The sequence below is a fragment of the Bombyx mandarina genome, chromosome 16 (assembly GCF_030267445.1).
Source record: "Bombyx mandarina strain Sakado chromosome 16, ASM3026744v2".
Classification (NCBI taxonomy): domain Eukaryota; kingdom Metazoa; phylum Arthropoda; class Insecta; order Lepidoptera; family Bombycidae; genus Bombyx; species Bombyx mandarina.
The window spans coordinates 10,818,497-10,840,138 of NC_143222.1; the positions used below are offsets into that span (position 1 = coordinate 10,818,497).

General features: G+C 36.4%; 1 protein-coding gene and 1 long non-coding RNA gene across 3 annotated transcripts; one reads left to right on the top strand and one right to left on the bottom strand.

The window, feature by feature from the left end:
• Window positions 1-4,461: 4,461 nt before the first annotated feature.
• On the bottom strand, window positions 4,462-10,824 carry LOC114240545 (uncharacterized). Its single transcript, XM_028171132.2, has 5 exons — window positions 10,771-10,824; window positions 10,198-10,461; window positions 8,785-8,969; window positions 7,218-7,499; window positions 4,462-4,567 (listed from the first exon to the last, which is right to left on the bottom strand). Exons 1-5 carry the CDS (start codon window positions 10,822-10,824, stop codon window positions 4,462-4,464), a joined length of 891 nt encoding a protein of 296 aa, XP_028026933.2.
• Window positions 10,825-18,475: 7,651 nt separating this feature from the next.
• LOC149501348 (uncharacterized) lies at window positions 18,476-21,382 on the top strand. Of its 2 annotated transcripts, XR_016324400.1 has the most exons (3): window positions 18,476-19,208; window positions 19,665-19,785; window positions 19,876-21,382. It is a non-coding gene; the product is annotated as an uncharacterized LOC149501348 (long non-coding RNA). The 2 variants fall into 2 exon arrangements; XR_016324399.1 differs by having other exon boundaries at window positions 18,476-19,785.
• Window positions 21,383-21,642: the final 260 nt, after the last annotated feature.

The window sequence follows — 21,642 nt, forward strand, 5'->3', positions numbered from 1 at the left end:
TTGGTACTTAGAAAAATGGTATCTGCAAACGAACTGTTGATGAGCGGAATGTTTCTAGTTAGTATGGATGAAATCTACTCACGTCGCGAGTGGTGTGATGGTAAAATGCAAACGATGCGATTATTTTCAAGAAAAATTCTAACCCCACGCACTTCCCAAGAAAAATTTATTTATTTATTTAATTATTTATTAAGTTGCACCAACAAAGTGATCATCAATGCAAAACATTGAAAAATTGACAAAAGTTCATGGCAGATGTCACCTCAATTATAGGTGCAATCGACAGTGCATTAACATCAAATTTGCTACAAAAGCCAAGTGTCGACCATTGCATGGATTGGATTTGCGTGTTTTCTTTTTTTTTGCTTAGATGGATGGACGAGCTCACAGCCCACCTGGTGTTAAGTGGTTACTGGAGCCCATAGACATTTACAACGTTAATGCGCCACCCACCTTGAGATATAAGCTCTAAGGTCTCAAGTATAGTTACAACGGCTGCCTCTTCCTTCAAACCGAAACGCATTACTGCTTCATGGCAGATATAAACAGGGTGGTGGTACCTACCCGTACGGACTCACGAGAGGTCCTACCACCAGTAACAGTAGAAACAACTCCAAACCGCGGCCATGTTGTTAATAGGTAATTCGAATTTTCTTTTGTTATATTATCTATTTTGTTATACTGTGGGCGCTGTGTCATAACGTGTACTCTAAGACGTCTTTGTCTTATGAAAGTCAAGTGGAAAACTAAATTCGTGAATCGAGTCTGAGCCGTTTATATGCTGAATCCTAATTTGTCGACTGACGGTTTTATTGCCTTTAGGATGTTTCATTTAAATCATCATCAGACGGCCGTCTGGTGTAGTGGTAAGTGACATGGTCACTACACAAGGCGGTCGCGGGTTCGAATCCCGCCAAGGGAAGATATTTGTATGAATAATATAAAATCTCTTTTCCAGGGTTATGGATGTATATTAAATATATGTATGTGTTTAATCAAAATCTAACATTTATTTCCGTTATCTGGTACCTGTAACACAAGTTCTTTACGAACTTACCACGGGACCAGTTAACGTGGCGTGATTGTCAGTAAATAAAAAAAAAAAATTTTTTTTTATCTAGAACCTTAAACACTAGACAAATTTTAATATGCTATCGTACGATACTGATAGATTTCTTTTTTGGTTGAGAATTTTTTCTTATTTTTATTTTTATTTATATTTCGACTAGAAATATCGAGTCTGTCACCGGGCTCCAGCTCTCGTCTATCGGCCCGAAGATTGCGGCTAGCTTAGCACATCTATCATTGTCAAGTGCAGTCCGCGAACTAGGAAAGAAAAAGAACTTAGATACGGCATTATTATGAGAATGCTTTAAACTATAGATTTACGATTATCAAGTGAAATGAGAGGTCAGAAACTCATGACAGACCGGTTTATTGACCACTATTAAACAATGAAAAAGTTGTTTTAATAAATTTATTAAGCACAGTTTCTATATATTTTAATGAAGAACAGGCGAATATACTCGCAGCACCCAGTGTTAGTGGTTGTATGGGCCGGAAGTTAGTAGTAGTTAACCGTGGCAGACATAGAGACGGTCCCTACCCATGCTGCCATGCCTGTTTATAAGACCCCCTATCACCAGCAAACCCTGCTTTGGTATTACCATTTTAAGCCAGCTATTTAGCGCTACTTACTCGCTGAGAAACTAGCTACGCGCGTACATGTAAGTGAGCTCACGGGCTCAACCTGATAGAATATTCTAGATTCACCGAATTAGTGGGTGAGCTCGCGGGGCTTAAACCTGACGACGTTGCTAGCACTAGTGGCCCTAGTAAGAACACTGCTTCGCAGAATCTAAAAGCGGATCGGAATCGCGACCCACTGAGAAGATCCGGTGTGAAATTCACTGTGTCTACGGGTCAGTTCGCTGGTCGAAATTTTCGTGGTAATCGACATTTAGTGCATGATCCAAGTGCATACCACATCAACTGAGCACAGTAACAATATTAACTTAATGTGCTCAGACTACCCGCACCGGGCTTACCGTGCAATCGCAATCATTGGCAGAAGGCTCTATCTTGTTTCCGTTCCATTTAATTACATCTTATACATTACACAATGCCTTAGAAAAAAAATCGTTCGAAAAACATCGCGATGTTTTGATTTTATTCGCGGCAGATATGACTTTTTTGTGTGGCCTCAAAATACGCCCCACCACTAGTAATTACGAAGATTTATCGATTTTATTTAAAAAAAAAAGATTTTCATGTGTTAATACCATGTAATTCCTTAATCGTGGAAGTCATTAGTGTTAAGGACGTATTTTTTGAAATCGGTACATGCCTGCGAGGAATTGCAATTGTACCCTTATATTGTATTCTAGACTCGATAAGAGTTTTGTTTATTACTTAGATGGGTGAGCTCAGGACCTATCTGACGTTAGATAGTCATGAACCCATAGCCAACAACAAGGTAAGTGCCGCCACCCACCCAGAGACATGAATTTAAGTCTCAGATTTACAGTTCAACGGCTACCCGACTCTGCGAACCGAAACGCATTACTGCTCCATGGCAGAAATAAGCAGGCTAGTGGTACCTACCAGTGCGGACTCACAAGAGGTCCTACGACCAGTAAAGCCTCTTAATGCTTCTTTAAGGTATTTATTTATTTTCAGACGTCTTCCAGATGACATGAGAGGTACAACAGCGATGCGTGAGGATGAAAGTTTGTACATTACTGGTGGTAGGACCTCTTCTGAGTCCACACGGGTAGGTACCACCTCCCTGCCTATTTCTGCCGTGAAGCAGTAATGCATTTCGGCTTGAAGGGCGTGGCAGCCGTTGTAACTATACTGAGACCTTACAACCCATGTCACAAGGTGGGTGGCGGCATTTACGCTGTAGATGTCTATGGGCTCCAGTAACCACTTAATACCAGGTGGGCTGTGAGCTCGTCCACCTATCTATGCAATATAAATAAATAAAAGAGAACTATGTATAAAACACATTTGATTATTTTCAACAAATTGAAGTTATTTTTTGGGGATTCAGGGAGCGTGGGCTATTAAAAATGTAACTTGAGTAAAGTAAATGCTTACTTAGTTTGTGCTTAGCTGCCTGACCCTTGGGGTTTATTCAGTTACTTAAAACTTTCCGAACATTGCCTGGATATTGATTGGCTACTCATAAATATTTTGCTCGAATTCAGTAATGGCTCCGACTTTATCGATTATTTGTATAGTGTCAATTAATTTAATTACATAAACTTAATTAACAATTGATTGGTACACAGCATGTAATTAGTTTCCAAACGATTCTTTTCCACCTGGTTGGTTGTCTGGAAGAGATCGCTCTTAGTGATAAGACCGCTAATTGCACTTTTTTTGTATTTAATGTTTCGCACTCTTTTTTTTTTTTTTTTATTGCTTAAGTGGGTGGACGAGTTCAGAGCCCACCTGGTGTTAAGTGGTTACTGGAGCCTATAGACATCTACAACGTAAATGCGCCACCCACCTCGAGATATAAGTTCTAAGGTCTCAGTATAGTTACAACGGCTACCCCACCCTTCGAACCGAAACGCATTACTGCTTCACGGCGGAAATAGGCGGGGTGGTGGTACCTACCCGTGCGGACTCCCAAGAGGTCCTACCACCAGTGACTCTTTCTTTTGTTGGTGTACAATAAAGAATACTCTCTCTCTCTCCTAAACAAAAATATGTATGAATTATAATTACGTTCACGTAAGACGCCCGGTGTATTATTATCGAGCGATATTACTGTGACGATACTGAAATCGCACGGGAAAGAATTATTTTTTCTTATGACATGCGTATATAACACGTATTCACCAGTCACTTCCCCGATGGAGGATTAAACTCCTCCTCCTTGATTCGATAATCCTCAATGCTGGATCATGACCTCTGTGAATAACTTTCTGGTTGATGAGTTTGCGCAAGCTCAAGCTTTGGTCGACTGGGTTGCATGGCATCGTGAACTAAGCACATTTCTGTCCCGACAAAGAATAATATCGTATGATAAAAATCAAATTCGCAGAACAGATAATATAATTTGCGTAATCACTGGTGATCTTGTGAGCACGCGCTGGAAATGATCACGCTTTTAGTCTTAGCTTCAAGTTTATGACTCGAAAGTTAGCGAGAAATGAAATTTCTGAATCTGTAATTTCTAAGATCTTACGCACATTCGATACAGCTAATAATATAACCCCCAGAAGTAGTAGCATTACGCAGGGAATTAAAAAAAAGAACGAAGACCAACAAAAAAATAAAAAAGGTAAAAAAAAATGGAATGTTTGAAAATGAAACAATTCGAAATAAAACTCAGAGCGTTTTTTCTTTTCTTCTTTTTCGAACTCACACCCTCTCGCGTAGTTCGCATAACAAACGCGTCAGATAATTTTGTTAATAACATTTTCGACGCGACACCCTTCCAAAGTTTCATATGAATTTGTACAGAGACTGTACGATTTCAGATGAAGTTAAATTTACGGCTTTCAACGTTGATAATAACGATTCCTTCAAAGTGCTTTTTGGGACGCTCGCTCTGAAAGTGAAAAATTAAATAGAATAACATCACTAGGCAATTACATATGTATTACTGTCGAAACCACTTTAGGGTGCTTCACATTATGATGTCTATGTCCTCTGGTTAAAGCACGTGTAAAATGAAGTCATGGTCACCTCAAGACAATCTTAAAGTACACCCAGTGTTATGTGTTTACCGAAGCCCATAAATATGAGATCTGAGTATCAATTGCATAACGACTGCGACGTTGCTATCCAGCCGAGGATAGGCAGGAATGGCGCAGGATAATACAGGAGAAAGTTGTTAGAGGCGGCCACGACCCTCAGCATTGAGTATTATCGACGCAAAGAGGAGGGACACCGCTTGAAAACTTGTTTGATATATCTATATGTTTATACTTAGTCTGGCCATAAATACTGTTACAATTAAAAATAAACAAAATATTACATTTGAATTTGGAATCTGTCATTTTTATATGATTGCACACTGAGTTTTCTCATTTTGGCGCCAATACATTATACAATATTTTGCGATATTAAAATGGAGTGGGGTGATAAAGACACGTCATCTCGGATCGTTCACGTCATCTCGGATCCTCCTGATCCACTAACGGTGCTTTTAGGTACTTCAAGCACCGGTCACCGTTCTCGTCGAACCCGTCGCTTGCGACGAAGGGCTCGACGAGTAAATTAACTCTCAGACACAGCCCACTGAGTTTCTCGCCGGATCTTCTCAGTGGGTCGCGTTTCCGATCCGGTGGTAGATTCTGCCAAGCACGGCTCTTGCTAGGGTTCGTGTTAGCAACGTCATCAGGTTTGAGCCCCGTGAGCTCACCTACAAACGTTAGGGTTACGCTGAAATAGCCCCTAAGGCTATCAGCTTAGGTAGGAAAAAAAAAAGTGATAAAGAGAACCGAATCGCTGTGATTGCATTACACAAAGTAGGTATGGAGCCAAATGCAATTTTTAAAACTCTCCATACGCTTGGTATTAGTAAAATGTTTGTGTACCGGGCTATTAATAGGTGCAATGAGACCTCCTTTGTTTGTGACAGAAAAAGATCTGGCCGTCCACGTAGTGTTCGTACGAAAAAGGTGGTCAAAGCAGTAAGGGAAAGACTTCGAAGAAATCCTGTCCGAAAGCAAAAGATTTTATCTCGGGAGATGAAGATAGCACCTAGAGCCATGTCGCGTATTTTAAAAGATGACTTAGGACTTGCAGCATATAAGAGACGTACTGGTCATTTCTTAACTGATAATTTAAAAGAGAATAGGGTGGTAAAATCGAAACAACTACTGAAGCGGTACGCAAAGGGAGGTCATAGAAAAAAATTGTTACGGATGGGAAATTTTTTACAATTGAGCAACATTTTAACAAACAAAATGACCGTATTTATGCTCAAAGCTCTAAGGAAGCTTCCCAATTAGTCGTCGACAGAGTGCAACGTGGGCACTATCCGACTTCAGTGACGGTTTGGTGGGGTATTAGCTATCAAAGAGTGACTGAGCCATACTTTTGTGAAAAAGGTATCAAATCATCGGCACAAATGTATCAAGACACCATTCTTGAGAAGGTAGTGAAGCCCCTTAACAACACCATGTTCAATAATCAAGAATGGTCCTTCCAGCAAGACTCGGGGCCAGGTCATAAAGCTCGGTCTACGCAGTCTTGGTTGGATACGAACGTTTCGGACTTCATCAGAGTTGAAGACTGGCCGTCGTCTAGTCCCGATTTTAATCCGCTGGATTATGATTTATGGTCAGTTTTAGAGAGTACGGCTTGCTCTAAACGCCATGATAATTTAGATCCCCTAAAACAATCCGTACGATTGGCAGTGAAAATTTTCCCATGGAAACAGTGCGTGCTTCTATTGATAACTGGCCTCAACGTTTAAAGGACTGTATTGCAGCCAATGGAGACCACTTCGAATAAGCTTTTTATACTTGAAATTGTTTTATATTTATGTATTAAACTAACACACTGTAAAAGTAATAAATGTTATTTGCAATAGATTTTTTTTTATTTTTAATTGTAACAGTATTTATGGCCAGACTAAGTATTTATGTGTATGTATAACGTATATAGGTATGTTTAGTTTCTCTAGTTCCTGTGATAGAAGGAATCCCATTTTAGGTTTAAATGACCGTGTTTGACTTTTCCCTTATATTAAAATAGCTTTTGCCCGTGACTTCGTCCGCGTAGTATAGTTACTTTGGCATAACGCTAAATTTTACCCGCCTCTTCATTTACGTAGAAAGTGAAAATGTAAAACTTTAGCATAAAAAACGTTATAGTAAGCCAATCTTAATATATACACATGCTGTTCCAGTTTTTTTTTAGATCTTTTAAAGGGGAACAATTTTTTCATACATTATTTTAGCGAAACTTTAACCGTTTCCGCAGCGCACGCAGCGGAAGCTCTCAAAAGGGAAAAATACCCCGATTTAGAAAAATGATCTATTGGTGCTCCACTTGTATTGGTTTTAGCGTGATGTTATATAGCTTATAGCCTTCCTCAATAAATGAGCTATCTGACCTGAAAGAATTTTTCAAATTCGGACCACTAGTTTCTGATTTTAGCGCGTTCAAACAAACAAACTCTTCAGCTATATAATATTAGTATAGATAAGCTATATAGTATATGCCGTTGGATTGCAATGAGAACTTACTTCTTCTTTAAAATCGTGATCAAGGGTCGCCATTTATCAGGAAAGAGAGTTCCGTTACTGCCCCAAGTTTCCTTGACCATGTCGTTTATAGACGCGGTCACGACTTTGAGGAGTACACACTGTTCCGTGTAAGAATCGGAGAGGAGTTGATTGAAGAAGTTAGGAACGAAACCCCTTAAACAATTTCGGACATCGTGGATCGTGTAATTCATATCCTGAGCGTGTTGTCTTGTTTTAATCTCAACGATCTTCACCAGATTCTCCTGCATCGTTTGATTTAGCCTACGAAAGAAGACATCTGAAGGTATTTTAAGCTTATAAGCGAGTGGACGTTGTTTTATTTATTGATTAGGTGGATGGACTAGCTCTCGGCCAACCTGATCTTAGGTGGTTACAGGAACCCATAAAAAAAAGTCCATAGACATCTACAACGTAAATGCGGTTTTACGTTATAATAATCATCGTAAAAATGAATATTTAAAAAAAATCTAATATAAAAAAATCTAATATTTAAAAAAAAAAGATATGCCCGCTGAGTTTCTTGTCAGTTCTTCTCAGGACGGAGGCTAGTTTTTGTGAATTGGCGGTAGTTCTTTTTATACTTTCATATTATGTTGAATAAAAAAATAAATAAATAAATTTTTGGATTTGATATGCCGCCACCTTCCTTTTGATAATAGTTCTAAGACCTCCGTTTTTACAGTACAACGGCTGTCTCAGCCTTCTTACCGAAACGCATTACTGCTTCGCGGCAGAAATAGGCTACTCGTGCGGACTCACAAGACGTCCTATTACCGCAAAAGTATCCCGGCACTTGAATGAATATAAAGAATCACTGTGCTCAAACATAGTACTCATTAAAATCTAATTGTTATGCTAGTGCGTAAATCAAGTAACGCCATCTGTCGTCAAATGGTTAAAACGTTTATCGATACAAATATAACGTTTACGGATTTTCCAGTTGCATCGAGGCTTTTTTTAAAGGCCTTGAGTATTCTCAACGTAGCTAAAACGAGTCTAGAACATTCTCGATTGATTTTAGTTCTATTCGGTGTATCCTTATATATTTTATAACTAACAGTTTCCGTCGGCGAAGTCAAGCAAACAGCTTACAATCCTAAGAAGATAAAGCAATTAGTTTATTTATTATTAATAAGTAAGATGTATATTTCTGGTTAAAAGCCATTCGTCCAACTAAACTATATTAATATGAAACGAAATTGTGCTTCAAAATTACTGGTGGTAGGACCTCTTGTGAGTCCGCGTGGGTAGGTATCACCACCCTGCCTATTTCTGCCGTGAAGCAGTAATGCGTTTCGGTTTGAAGGATGGGGCAGCCGCTGTAACTATACTTGAGACCTTAGAACTTATATCTCAAGGTGGGTGGCGCATTTACGTCATAGATGTCTATGGGCTCCAGTAATCACTTAACACCAGGTGGGCTGTGAGCTCGTCCACCCATCTAAGCAATAAAAAAAAATTAGTAGATATACTATGAAAACTTGACATATGAAGCGAAGCGACGAACGTATCACACATTTACGCAAAACTATTCGCTAGTACTCACAGCACAGCCTGGTGTAGCAAGCAATGGGCCACAGCCACCTCATCGGGAAGCTCAGCGTGGCAGCTCTCTATTGTTTGAAAATTCCTCACGTCCTGGAAGTTCTCGATGACTTCGTGAAACTGCGCTCGAACCTGATCCAACTTCTCCACGGGATCTTGAAGGCAGTGCTCAACTATGTCCACTATCTGGCGTCAGAATTTTTCGGTCAAAATCCCAATAAGGTAACGACCTTATAGACGTCCTTGGTTGGATGAAATCAAAACCCATCGCGTATTAAGAAGTCGGTTTGCGTTATGGAAACCGTTACGTAAATAATGCCAACCTTCAAACATGACATGGACATATCGATGCTCATAAACAAATAAGAACTCTACTAAATCACTATTTACCAAAACCTCCCTTTTTTTTCCTACCTAAGCTGAGAGCCTTGAGAGGCTATTTCAGCGTAACCTTAACTAGTAGGTGAGGTCACGGGGCTCAAACCTGACGACGTGGCTAACACGAAACCTTGCATGAGCCGTGCTTTGCAGACAACCTCCCACTCCACCTCGAAGCTGATGACATTTTAGTACTAACTCGTGCACTTGTACGATGCAGTTTCCCAGATTGTAGGATCGAAGGTCGTGGACCCGGTTGCAAAATCGGACAAAGCATCCGTGTGATAAACAGATTTGTTGACTCTTTGCCTGAGCGTTTAATTATTGTAGTAAGAAGTTATCATTGTCGATATTGTAGTAAGAAATCTCTACTTGCTCCCCTTGTTCCGTGATCTGATTCCACAGGATTTGGACAGAAGAGCATTAATGAAGTTGCTCAGTACGTTCGACAGGCGGCAGATTACCGAAAATACGCTGTGACTCTCTGGGTTCCGGTAACCACTTAACATTGGGTGAACAACAGTAGCGCTCGCCCAGAAAAACAAAAAAAATGCAACCGTGATGAGATATGTTGCTGTTAGCATTTCAGGGAAGATTTTTGTTTTAGTACCATCAACCTAGGAGAGGTGAGGTCTTTCATAGACATAGCGCAAGCTTCGTTAGCTATCCATTTAAATAGGAACTGGTGGTAGGACCTCTTGTGATACTGGTGGTAGTACCTCTTGTGAGTCCGCGCGGGTAGGTACCACCGCCCTGCCTATTTCTGCCGTGAAGCAGTAATGCGTTTCGGTTTGAAGGGTGGGGCAGCCGTTGTAACTATACTGAGATCTTTAGAACTTATATCTCAAGGTGGGTGGCGCATTTACGTTGTAGATGTCCATGGACTCCAGTAACCACTTAACACCAGGTGGGCTGTGAGCTCGTCCACCCATCTACGCAATAAAAAAAAACAAGGAAAAATTACCACTGTACCACGCGGTCTGAGTCTCGATCGAAAAAAGTATTAATTACATACAATGCCATTGCAAAAGTTTACCTCCTCCATTGCGATCATGTAATTGGAGAAATCGCGGAAGTAACTGATCTTGTAGAACTTCAGCACTGCCGTTCTTAGCTCTCTGCTCATTTCCTCGTTCATAATCTGAACTAAATCCAGAAACGTGTTTATCGTTCTCCTTGATCTGTTCTTGAGGACTACGTAGTTGTTACGTCCTTGTTCGAAAATCGTTTTCGCCATCGTATAAGCTTCGTGGACTATGTGGAAGCTTGGATCCAACTTTTCGAATACATTTGACGTTGACTGTGTAATTCCAGTATGTTTTAAATCGACTTCTCCAGTTTTATTTATTACATTCGACTGTTCTGTATTAAATTTGAGTTACAAAACAAGCCCGGAAGCTTTAGTTGGTAGACAAAGTGTGTTAGCAGAATTTTTATGGGTTTTTCCCAAATATTAACTGTCATTCCCAATTATACTTTTAAAGGAAAATGTATCTTAATGAAATAGGAATAAAAGTCACAGCTTCTAAATAATAAGATACTTGATGATCACTTTAACTTCAAATATTAATAAATAAAAATAAAGTTCGTAAGTGACAAAAAAGCTTACCATTTTAACGAGCACTAAAGTTAACGTAATTACGATTTGCATTAGGAACGTCATTTTGATGAGAACGAAAATTTCTCATGGAATACAATGAACTAAACCTATTGTTAGTTTCTGAAAATTTTCTGTACAGCGTTATCTGATAGAAGTCGTAAAGTTTCATGTTAATTAACTTTGAATTTATTTCACGGTTGTATTTCAAACGATTTTTCCAGCAACGAGGTTCGCGATCCGACTCGATTTTTGTACGAGTATATGTAGACACAAAAATAACAGATGCCATTTTTTACTTAAAACATTAACCGTTTCCGGACAACAAAAACATCGCTAGTTGATCAATTTAAGCCATGCGTCTTTGCCCTGATTTATAATTATTTACATTAAATCAATTGTAATTGACACAATCTACAGTACGGGTACGGTTTCCCGAGTACCATGACAAATCCTTTTTAAACTGAGGCTCGAAGGAAGTCCTCAGCCGTTCCCATGAATAAACTAAGCAACATATGATTACGTTTTCGTAGCTTGAATCACTAAGGCGACAGCTTCGCCTTATAGCACCCGCATATCTAAAACCTTCTTAAGTGGCAGAAATATAGGACAATCCAATCCATCATGACGATCAACATGGATCATAAATACCTTATTCCTTTTGGAGGGACACCGTAGCTGCAAGAAGCACTCATCCATACCAGCTTGAAAGGGTCAACAGCCAACAAGGATGGGGAAAAAGTTTCTTCAAATTTTTTAAGAAAATTCACAACATTTTTAATATAGTTTATTTACATTTACCCTAAGTATGTAGGTACCATTTTGTTCGATAACTTTTTGCCATCTTGTAGGTAGGGACATGATACCATTGCTATAGAAATTTGGGGGCTTCTGATCAAAATACCGCGACAATCGTCTGAGCCATAATGTGAAATGTGTGAGTATTGTGTGGAACACCAAGTAGAATAACAAATTGGAAGAACATAAATAAGAATTTACTTTTATTATTCTATAAAACAAACATTTTATTTTATCTAATGAAGTTATTTATAAAATTACGTAACGACACTGCCTTTGACAAAGAGACGACTGATGATTATGATCAATCATTTTACAGAAGCGAACTTCTTCGCTGATAAAAACAAGACAAAGCGACTTTTCCTTTTTGAGAAACAAATGGTTGGCCACGAAGTTCGCTTGTCATGCTGCAGTGATCCAAAAATGAAAATTATTTTTCACCTCAGCAGCTCAAACATGCCGCTTTTGCTGCGAGACAGCAGTGAACAAAACGCGATTTTGATTCGAGCGTGGATAGCTAGCTTTTTAATTTTTCAATCTTCAGTGCCACGAATTTACATTGTTCAGCCATAATTTTGAAACATTCTAATTTTACTGTGCTCTGTCTCTTTCACATGCATATAAAAAAACAAACCCCTTCGAAATTCGATTTTTGAATTCGACCTCAAAGCAAAACACGTTCGGAAACGCGTAATACCCAAAAATTGGCGATCAGCCTTTGGCAGGCCACTGCTGGGCATAGGCCTCTCCAATTGCACGCCACCGAGCACGACTCTTGTCTTCTGCCATCCAGCACTCATGTTAAAAAGAAGCATAAAAATATTTTAATAAAAATATTGAGACTCCATTTCTATGGCCCTACTAAGAACGCCATCACGCCGACCGGAAGGCATAAATTCCTTTAGATAGGAAGCGAGCCGACTACAACGTGCCTTTTGTCGATACAACCCACGATACGAATGCATTACGCTGACTCTCCCTAAAATGCTTCTCCGGAAAAACCCTCCCCCTATGCTATAGATTGTCCGGGAAATTGTGAATTACGTGTCTCCTTTGATATATTTCAATTTGCTTTTAATTTTTTATTATTCATGGTAGCTGAAGCTTTATTGTTGTAGTTATTTTGATAATATCTTTCTTCTTTTTAATGAGGTAACTACTGTCCTTTACTATGATAAAAAAAATATTTGGGGAGGGGAAAAAACGAAAAATTTGTATTATCAACAATTTTGACACGGTAACACACTGTTTTTTGAAAAATCGCTTGTGTATCCGAACAAATGTTTTATTATGAATTATTATGTCTAAGTTTCAAAGAATTACTCGATGAAAGAGACTTTATCAATAATGGGGCGTATTTTAAACACACACGGTTACGGGCCATATTTTGGCGCGAAATAATTAGACTTTCAAGAATGAAACAGCTCGTGTTTCAAATCATTCAAAAACGACATTTACATTGCGCTTTTGGACTCTTATTCAAAGCTTGTGGGGACGTTCATTACTCTAGTCCAGTAATTGAACTTGGGCAAAGAGGACATTAGGAGACCGTCACCTGAATTAAAGCTTTCATCACACATCGATTTTTTAAGGGATTTTATGACCTGGTAACTAAGACCTTTAAGTCATGTCTTATTTTAATTTATATTCTTATTTTTGTGAAAAATGATAATATGGAGTGAAATGAAATGAAATGAAGATGATTAAATTGAGACATTAATCAACTGGGATGAAATTAAATGAAATCAGATGAGATGTGATGATATGGGATGAAATATAATCTTAGTAAAACGGTGGTCATTAACTGAGATTTTTTCAGTGGACTTTTTGGAGGCTCGCGAGAAGTTACGTGCAGCGGCTTTGTTTCATTTTCCCACATTTGTGCACTTTCACAGATATTAAACAGTTAATAAACCAGCGTCATTACACATTTAAACCTGAAGAAACACCAAATAGACAAAATAAAACAAATCACACAACATCACTCCTCGCGTTCCCGCCAAAAAGTCCTCACACATAGTGTAGTAAAACTACGCAGCTAAAACTAGTACTTAGTAGATTACTTAGTAGTAATCTGTGTTGTTGTAAAAGCAACGCCAATAGCAGCAAATGCTATTTTTGAAATTATACTTCTTTAGGCGCGTTATAAAAATTGATGAGAGTGAAATTTTACGATGCGCGCGCACCGCGACACAAAATTAACAGAATGAAGTTGCCCACTAAATCGCTCATTACAATACGACCGAGGTAACTTGGCGAGTCTGAATATAGCCGCAGATGAACTTTCCGAACCGTACCGAGAATTACCGAATTTATACGATGTCAAGAAAAAGGATGTTCAATATGCGTGTTTGAGGATGTTGTTTAATCGTTTTTTTTTCAAATTGATTAAAATTTAAATAAAAAAGGAAATAAATTTAATGAAAATAAAGTATAACATCTTACGCGCGTACACGCACCCTTTTTTTTAGGCAGGAACGATCACTGGTTGCCCGAAGGCCTTTCCAGTTTCACCAGTATAGGAGGGCGAGCAAAGGCTTAGCCAGGACGAATGGGATTTGTTAACACCTACCAATCCTACCTAGGAATCCACACTAACCAATCAAGGGCAGCTGTTTCGCGAATGAAAACAGCAAATACTATTATTAGTCGTTATAAAATGTTGCAAAGCCATTAATTCAACAAGTAACGTAAGTTTCCCGACCTCATTTACTTCGTAGTTAAAAGTAGTCATTATGGCTCAGACAATAAGAGCGATTTGAGCAAGTAATAAAATAAATCGAGAGCCATTCTAGTAATGTACGTACAAAGTTTTTGCTGTAACAAATGTGTTAAGGAACTAAACAACTCCAATAGTGTTACTATAAGTTTTCGATTGATATTCATTTTGTATAAATTATAATTTTACCACTGCCTCTTTTTTAGTCCTATATAGTCGGGAAATTTGATTTCATCTATTAACGCACGCGAATCCAACTCTCGGCCAAGTGTTCACAATACTTTACGTTGGTCTAATTTGTCCAAAGAGACAGACCCAAGACCCAAGAAAACCATATGTTACGTGCGTGTTAAAATAAAACAATTGGTCGTGAAGTTAAGTGTTCCCCAATCCACGCTGCATATATCCCTACAGGGTACCCCGAGGACACTTTGTATGTTTTTTTTCCTACCTTCCTTTTCCTATCTTTCACTAGAATAAGTGACCTCGAGGGGTCTATATACACCGGGCGTGTAGGTGAGCTCACGGAGCTCTAACCTGAGGACGTCGCTAACACTAGCTCTAGCAAGAACAGTGCTTCGCAGAATCATTTTGTAAGACAAACGAAAGAATTCTTTCGCTTTTAATATTGCAAATGAATGGTAACGAAATTGCTTAAGAAAGATGGTGTGCTGCGATTATAGGCCCAAGAGTTCTAAAAAATCGCAAGCAAATAGTCAATTTATCGCTTTTGGTAATGTAACTGATACAATTTAAAATCCCACTGCGACAACATCTTTTGTCGTTCAACAGCATTGTGATATTATACAGTTGTATATGTCGGAGACGATCACCGAAGCTATTCGCCCCTATGATGTCTGACGATGGTCTTAATAATCCGGTTTCTCTGACTAATAGTTATTACTAGAGGTCCCGCAGTAGTCGAAATTCGACTATAATTAATTGGAATTGTAAGTTTGTACACTATTATGATTGTATTTTATACTTCTATAATCACAAATTTCGCCAAGACTACACTATAAAAAATATTAACAAAGACAAACAATATTTAATCTATTGTCAATTTGACCACAGACGTCAAAAGGACTTTTTGGCCGGAACGCGAGGAGTGAAGTTGTGTGATTTGTTTTATTTTGTCTATTTAGTGTTTCTTCGGGTTTAAATGTGTAATAATGGTGGTTTATTAACTGTTTAATATCTGTGAAAGTGCACAAATGTGGGAAAATGAAACAAAGCCGCTGGACGTAACTTCTCGGGATCCTCCAAAATGTCCACTGAAAAAATCTTAGTAAATGCCACCATTTTGCTAAGATTATATTTCATCCCATATCATCTCGTTTAATTTCATCCCAGTTGATTAATGTCTCAAATTAATCATCTTCATTTCATTTCACTCCATAATATCATTTTTCATAAAAATATGAATATAAATTAAAATAAGACATGACTTAAAGGTCTCAGTTACCAGGTCATAAAATCCCTTGGCACAAATACATGGTATGTAGTGTGTGTAATGTTTTCTTTATTGATTTAATGTATCTTTTATGCATTATTTTAAAAAATATTAGCATTATGCACTTCTTCTCTATATTCTCGATAGGTAAGTGTAGAAAATTTCATACTCCTCGGTCCGCGCAATTTTCGTAAAAAGGGATACAAGGTTTTTGCTTCACGTGTTATTAAATAGATTATATGTTTGTATTTTTCGGGAGTCGGAGAGTTAATTAAAAGACAAATTTCATATCAAGTTAAAAATATTAACTGTAGTAATAAAGAATTATAGACGAATTATGTTTACGTCAAATCATATTTATGGACTTCTTTCTTCCCAGTTTTTTTTAATGATTTTATGACCTGGTATCTCTTCCATAGACCTATATAGTAGGGACACGACATATTGTTCTATACGTACAATTGCTTATATAAATAGCACCCATTTTGAAGGCACATACAAACATATATCTATCTCGTTCTTACTCAGCACTTTAACTCGCAGGAAAACAATATAACAGTATTTCAGTGCGTACATAAAATGAAACATGAATATACGTAAATATCTCCGTCTCCGTCTAATGAGGCCGAAAATCCGCCATGTTTAGCGCGCCAAATGTCATTGTCACGTCAGTTCGGCCGTCTGTTTTGGGTTGTACATTATTTATTGACTTTGATATCGATTTAATATGATTGATTATTTAAAATTTCATAATTTATCATGCTTAAAACATACAAAAATAATAATTAAAACGTATTTTATAGGATCTCAAGAAAGTCAATGCCCTAAAACTATTATCTATATGTATTTAAATTCATTATGGAGCCCTCATCCGAAAAATCCATTTTTCGGTCGGAATCTATTGATCATGACACTAATCATAAATACCACTTTAAAATATGTCATCAAAACATATTTAGACATTCTGTTTAGATATTTCGGGAAAAAGGCTACCGACAAAATCTCTTCGGAACTATTTAAATAAAATAGTTTTATTCCGCAGTGAGTAAAACACTATTGTAAATTTGTTAAATATTTAATAATTAAGTGATTTTAGAGAGGAAGTCACAAGGAATGACGTTTGTAATTAATGAATAAATGTTCTGTAGGTGTTTTTTTTTCACGCGGTCCCTTGATAAGTTTAAAATTTTAATCACTCTCAAGCGAAAGTGATTCAAATGTTGCGGCGCACCTTCCTTGGGGTGCGCTGCGGTAGTATGTTACGGACTTTAGAGTCAGCAAAACAATTAAAATAGATTGTTACAGTCTAAGAAAAACACGTACTCAAAATACGATAACATTTAGCATGCTAGAAATGGGCTGATGGCTTTGAACTACGCCATATCTTTATGTTTTGCGACAAACGACAACCTTATAAAATCAGTGTAGCAACTTTTAAAAATCATCATATCGTTTACTTGGGAAATTCGAAGAACGAACTAGTCTTAGATTTCACCCATCTAAATCATATCATATTTGCACATAACAATATACCTACTTACTTCCCATTAAAGTATAAATTCTACAAATAAATAATACTCAACAATATTTAAAATAAAATGAGCCAAGAACGTTTATCGATAAAACCTGATAACATTGAAATCTTTTGTACAGCACTAAAGCCGCCATGTTTTGTGGCCAGATGACGTCACAGTGGCACGAAATTTTGGTTGACGTTTCATTTCCATAAGTTTCCTACTTCATTGATCTCTTCTCAGTCGTTGGCAGGGGGGTGCAACTCCCATACAAAGGAAAATAACATACAACTAGCGTCATCTTACTCCTGTGGCGACGTCATTTTTGTAACTTTTAGGCATTAATGATCTAATAAACTCACTAGATGGCAGATATGAGTTCTGACTCAATAAAAAATGTAGCGTACTTTGAAGCAGTGCTTCCACTTTTAGGGAATTCTCCCTTTTTTAGGGAAAAATAGCTGATATTTTGGATGATAAAGACAATTTAAAAAATACCAGGATTTAGGATATTTCGGGGTAAAAAGCAAAGCCTATACTAGTAACTGTTGTGAATTTTAAAATAAACGATAATTAAAGTAAAACAATGAACATTTTATTTTATGGAGAGAGAATGACATTAAGTCGAGTTGACAAGTAAAAGAATAAAACAGAGTTGTGTATAAAAACTATAAAGGTTTGATTCAACAGTAACCCTCTAGTAAAGTAAATCATAGATTAAGCCACTGCTTTTTCTTAGGGATTCCCCAGAATCCCAATAAGTATAATCCGCCAAATTTTTATTTACCTATTTTCATTGATGTCACCAGAACTTACTTGTATTGTAATATACAGGTACTTCATGTACCATGAAAGATTATCATGGTAATTTCATTTACGAAAACCTTGTAATTGTCATTTCACTTTTGCTAGCAGTTCCTTCTTCAAAGACTGAGGTGGAAAGATTATTCAGTGTTCTCAAATTTAAAAACTGACAAAAGAAACAGGCTTTCTAATGAAACCCTGAACGGCTTGCTTCATAGAAAGTTCCCAACTTTGCCAGCAAACAATTGCTCAATTTTAGAACCGAACAGTGTTAGGTTGTGCAGCAAAAGAATATAAAAGCAATGCGTCGACTTCCTTGAAAATTCTAATCCTATAGATCTATGATCTTCTGGGGGCGTTTATATTATATATACCTACATTAAATAATATGCTGTGGTTTATTTTCTGTATTTTATTTACGCTTTCTATATGAGTCATCTATTATCAAAGGTGGCAATCTGTGCATTTGGACAAAAAAAAATTATTGATATGTCAATACAGATTTATTTGAATATAATCGTCTCCTTCAAAGAATACGGTTCAAAACCTGCATTAAATAAAGGTTAATAGTTAACCTGTTATTTATCTAAGATGTCGTTCCGAAGAGTTTTGTGACTGCCAATGGAATATAAAGTCAATAATTCGTTTTTCTGATTTACCAATCATTGTCCAAAAGTCAGATTGCCGGCTTTGATAATAGTCGACTCATATAAAGGATTTATGAAAGTTGTCTAGGAAATTTTAGGGTAAATTCAAAAGAAACTAGGGTAAAATGTGTTAAAAAAAACGTAAGTGGAAACACTGCTTTGAAGTTTTCAAAATTCCAGGGCCGTAAAACAATCTCAAAAAAAAAAAAAAGTTTTCAAAATGTCGTAACGATTTAATTTTTTAAATCGTTTTTTTTTGGTCTTGGTGTGAGTTATTTTACGTTGTAGTATTAATTTAGAGCAACTTTTAGCTTTATGAGAATATTAGACGATTAGACATTGAGAAACTCTGTTTTGAATTCTCTTTAGACATAACTTGGCTCCAATACTTTTTTCTTCGTTAGCGTTTCGTAAGCCTGTGTAACTATTTTCATTTCTTACAGAATGTTTATTATTAAAAATCAGCATGCCTCGAAGATCGAAAATGAAATGCTATTTCGGATGCCTTGATAACGGTGAGTTTACACTATTTTCCCGGTATATTATTTGCTAACATAATTATTATTCATAATATAATTAAATGAATTAGCACCAACTAATGGTCCTTCCTATTTCTGCTGCCTAGCTATCATATATGTTAAGTTTTGATCAAAACAGTCGGTATTAAGTCTCGTACTATCACACACACACCTCAGATAATAAAATTGTCTCGAGTGGGTGGAAGTATTTATGTTTTGCAACTCAGCGTATTATATGCTTATTGTCAAGTGGGCCCGAACTAGTTTTTTGGAATGATCAATCAGTCATGCTTTCCTGTTTAAATAAAATACAGCACAATTGATCTCACATCCAAAGTTAGATGATGGCATTCACGTTTTGTTTCCTGGTGTTTGATAACTAAGTTACACCAAGTGGCCTGTGACCACGTTCATCCTTCTACCCAATATAAAATAATGTTTTTATTTTTGTAGACAAAGGTTTGATAATGACAAAATTTTATGGAAAAATTATAAGGAGCACTAAAATGTCTGAAACATGAAAATATTGATGCACTATATTTGAACCAGAACGTGTTATGTAATATATTAATTTGTAAGTAAGATTACATTAACACTAAATTTTTCATGGTCGTATTTTTTAATATTTGTTACATACTTAAGATACTTTGTTTCTCCGTTTCAGAAGAGAAACTGATTCAGCAAGGAACGTGAACTCTCAAGGGATCTTAATTTTTTTTAAATATGTTTATAATTGATAAATTAATAATTGAAATAGTTCATAAGAACTAAATTGATGCCAATTTTGTTTTAAAATAGGTTGTTTAGTTCTTATAGTTATAGTATTACGTTTGAATAGTTGTAATTAGTAAGTTAGTAATATATGAAAATACTGATATAAATTTTTGTAAATAACCTTTTGTAAATTCTACGAGAAGATGATTTTAATTAATGATCAAAAGTCAACGGTCTTTAAAAGCATTATTTGCAATTATTTAGATTTACTGTGGAATATATTTGCTAAGTTGTGTTTTCTGTATGAGCAGATATAAATGAAAATGCCCAAACATGATTATGTTTCTTACATTTTCATTATGTGAAATCAATATGCTTGTGACTGAGTATATTAATAATTTATTAAAACTTAAGTGATAGACAGCAACCCCTATGGCACTGCTGAAGTTTATAAGCACTGGTGACCACTTATCACGGGCCGGGTTGCGTGCTCGTCTGCTGTTGAGTGCAATAAAATTTTTCGAAACCCTTTCTATTATTTAGATGTAATATTAGTGTACATTTAATTTGGATTAAAAGATAAATTTACATTTTATGTTTGCATGTGTATGTTTATAATTCATTTGCATGTAACGAACACCAGTTTCTTTTTTAACAAAATGTAAACTAATGGTTTGTAATGAATGTAATTAACTTTAAGATGGTTTTCTTTCAATCTGCTGTTTGTTTCATCTAGTATTACCAAAGCTAAAGCATCAGAAACGTCAGAATAGAAATAATTTAGATAGGGAATAAAAGTATAACTAATGTAATCATGTCTAAGATTACTATAAGCGTCATTAAGTACAAACTATCAATATTTAAGAGTACTTTAAATCATCATTACATTTTTTAAACATTTTTTGTTTTTCAAATCATGTAATAAAACGTTTGTGCAGAACAAAATGTCACATGTTATGAACATGATTGTGGGTTAATCGTTTCTTAAATTTCTAAATGTTTATAAGAATGCTAAGAATAATTTAGTATTCACTTTAGTGTGTGTATTATCTCTACAATGCTAGTATAAATGACAATTATTGTATGACGAAGCATAGGTAGTGTTTATAGATGTAATATTTTCATACAAGGTCATGATCTGTCACGATCAACTTTAAGCAAGAACTGCTATAGTTAAGAAACAAATTTATTAAATTTAATTCAAATTGTCTACTATGTTTGTAATGGAAAGCTGACATGTTTATATTTCGCACAAATGACTTAAGTGACATTGAATGATTTGATTATCTAGACTTAATTAACTTTTAGATAACTTTCGATTTAATGTTATTAAGTACTCTAGTAGGATTAATCTAGAGGAGTTATTGTTATTCGAAATTTTATACAATTGTACGTTCATACTATCTTTTAACAGTAAATTGTTTGTAATATAGGGAAATTAAATAGCTTACAGAGAATTACAGCTTTTTATTTAAAAAAACTGTTTTCTCTCTGTATGAAAAGGTCTTATCGATTAGAATGCTGAACACAATCAAACGTTCTTTAATATTTCATAAGTACTACCGGGAATTTCAGCGATTCTAAACGATAAGTTTTTTTCATAAAGAGAGTTAATTATAAAAAATATTAAAATTACTAAAAAAGCCACCTGGTGGGGGGTAGGGAGATTAATAATCGACAGCAGCGACGCCTGCTGTCCTGGGCTCTAACTAAAGCA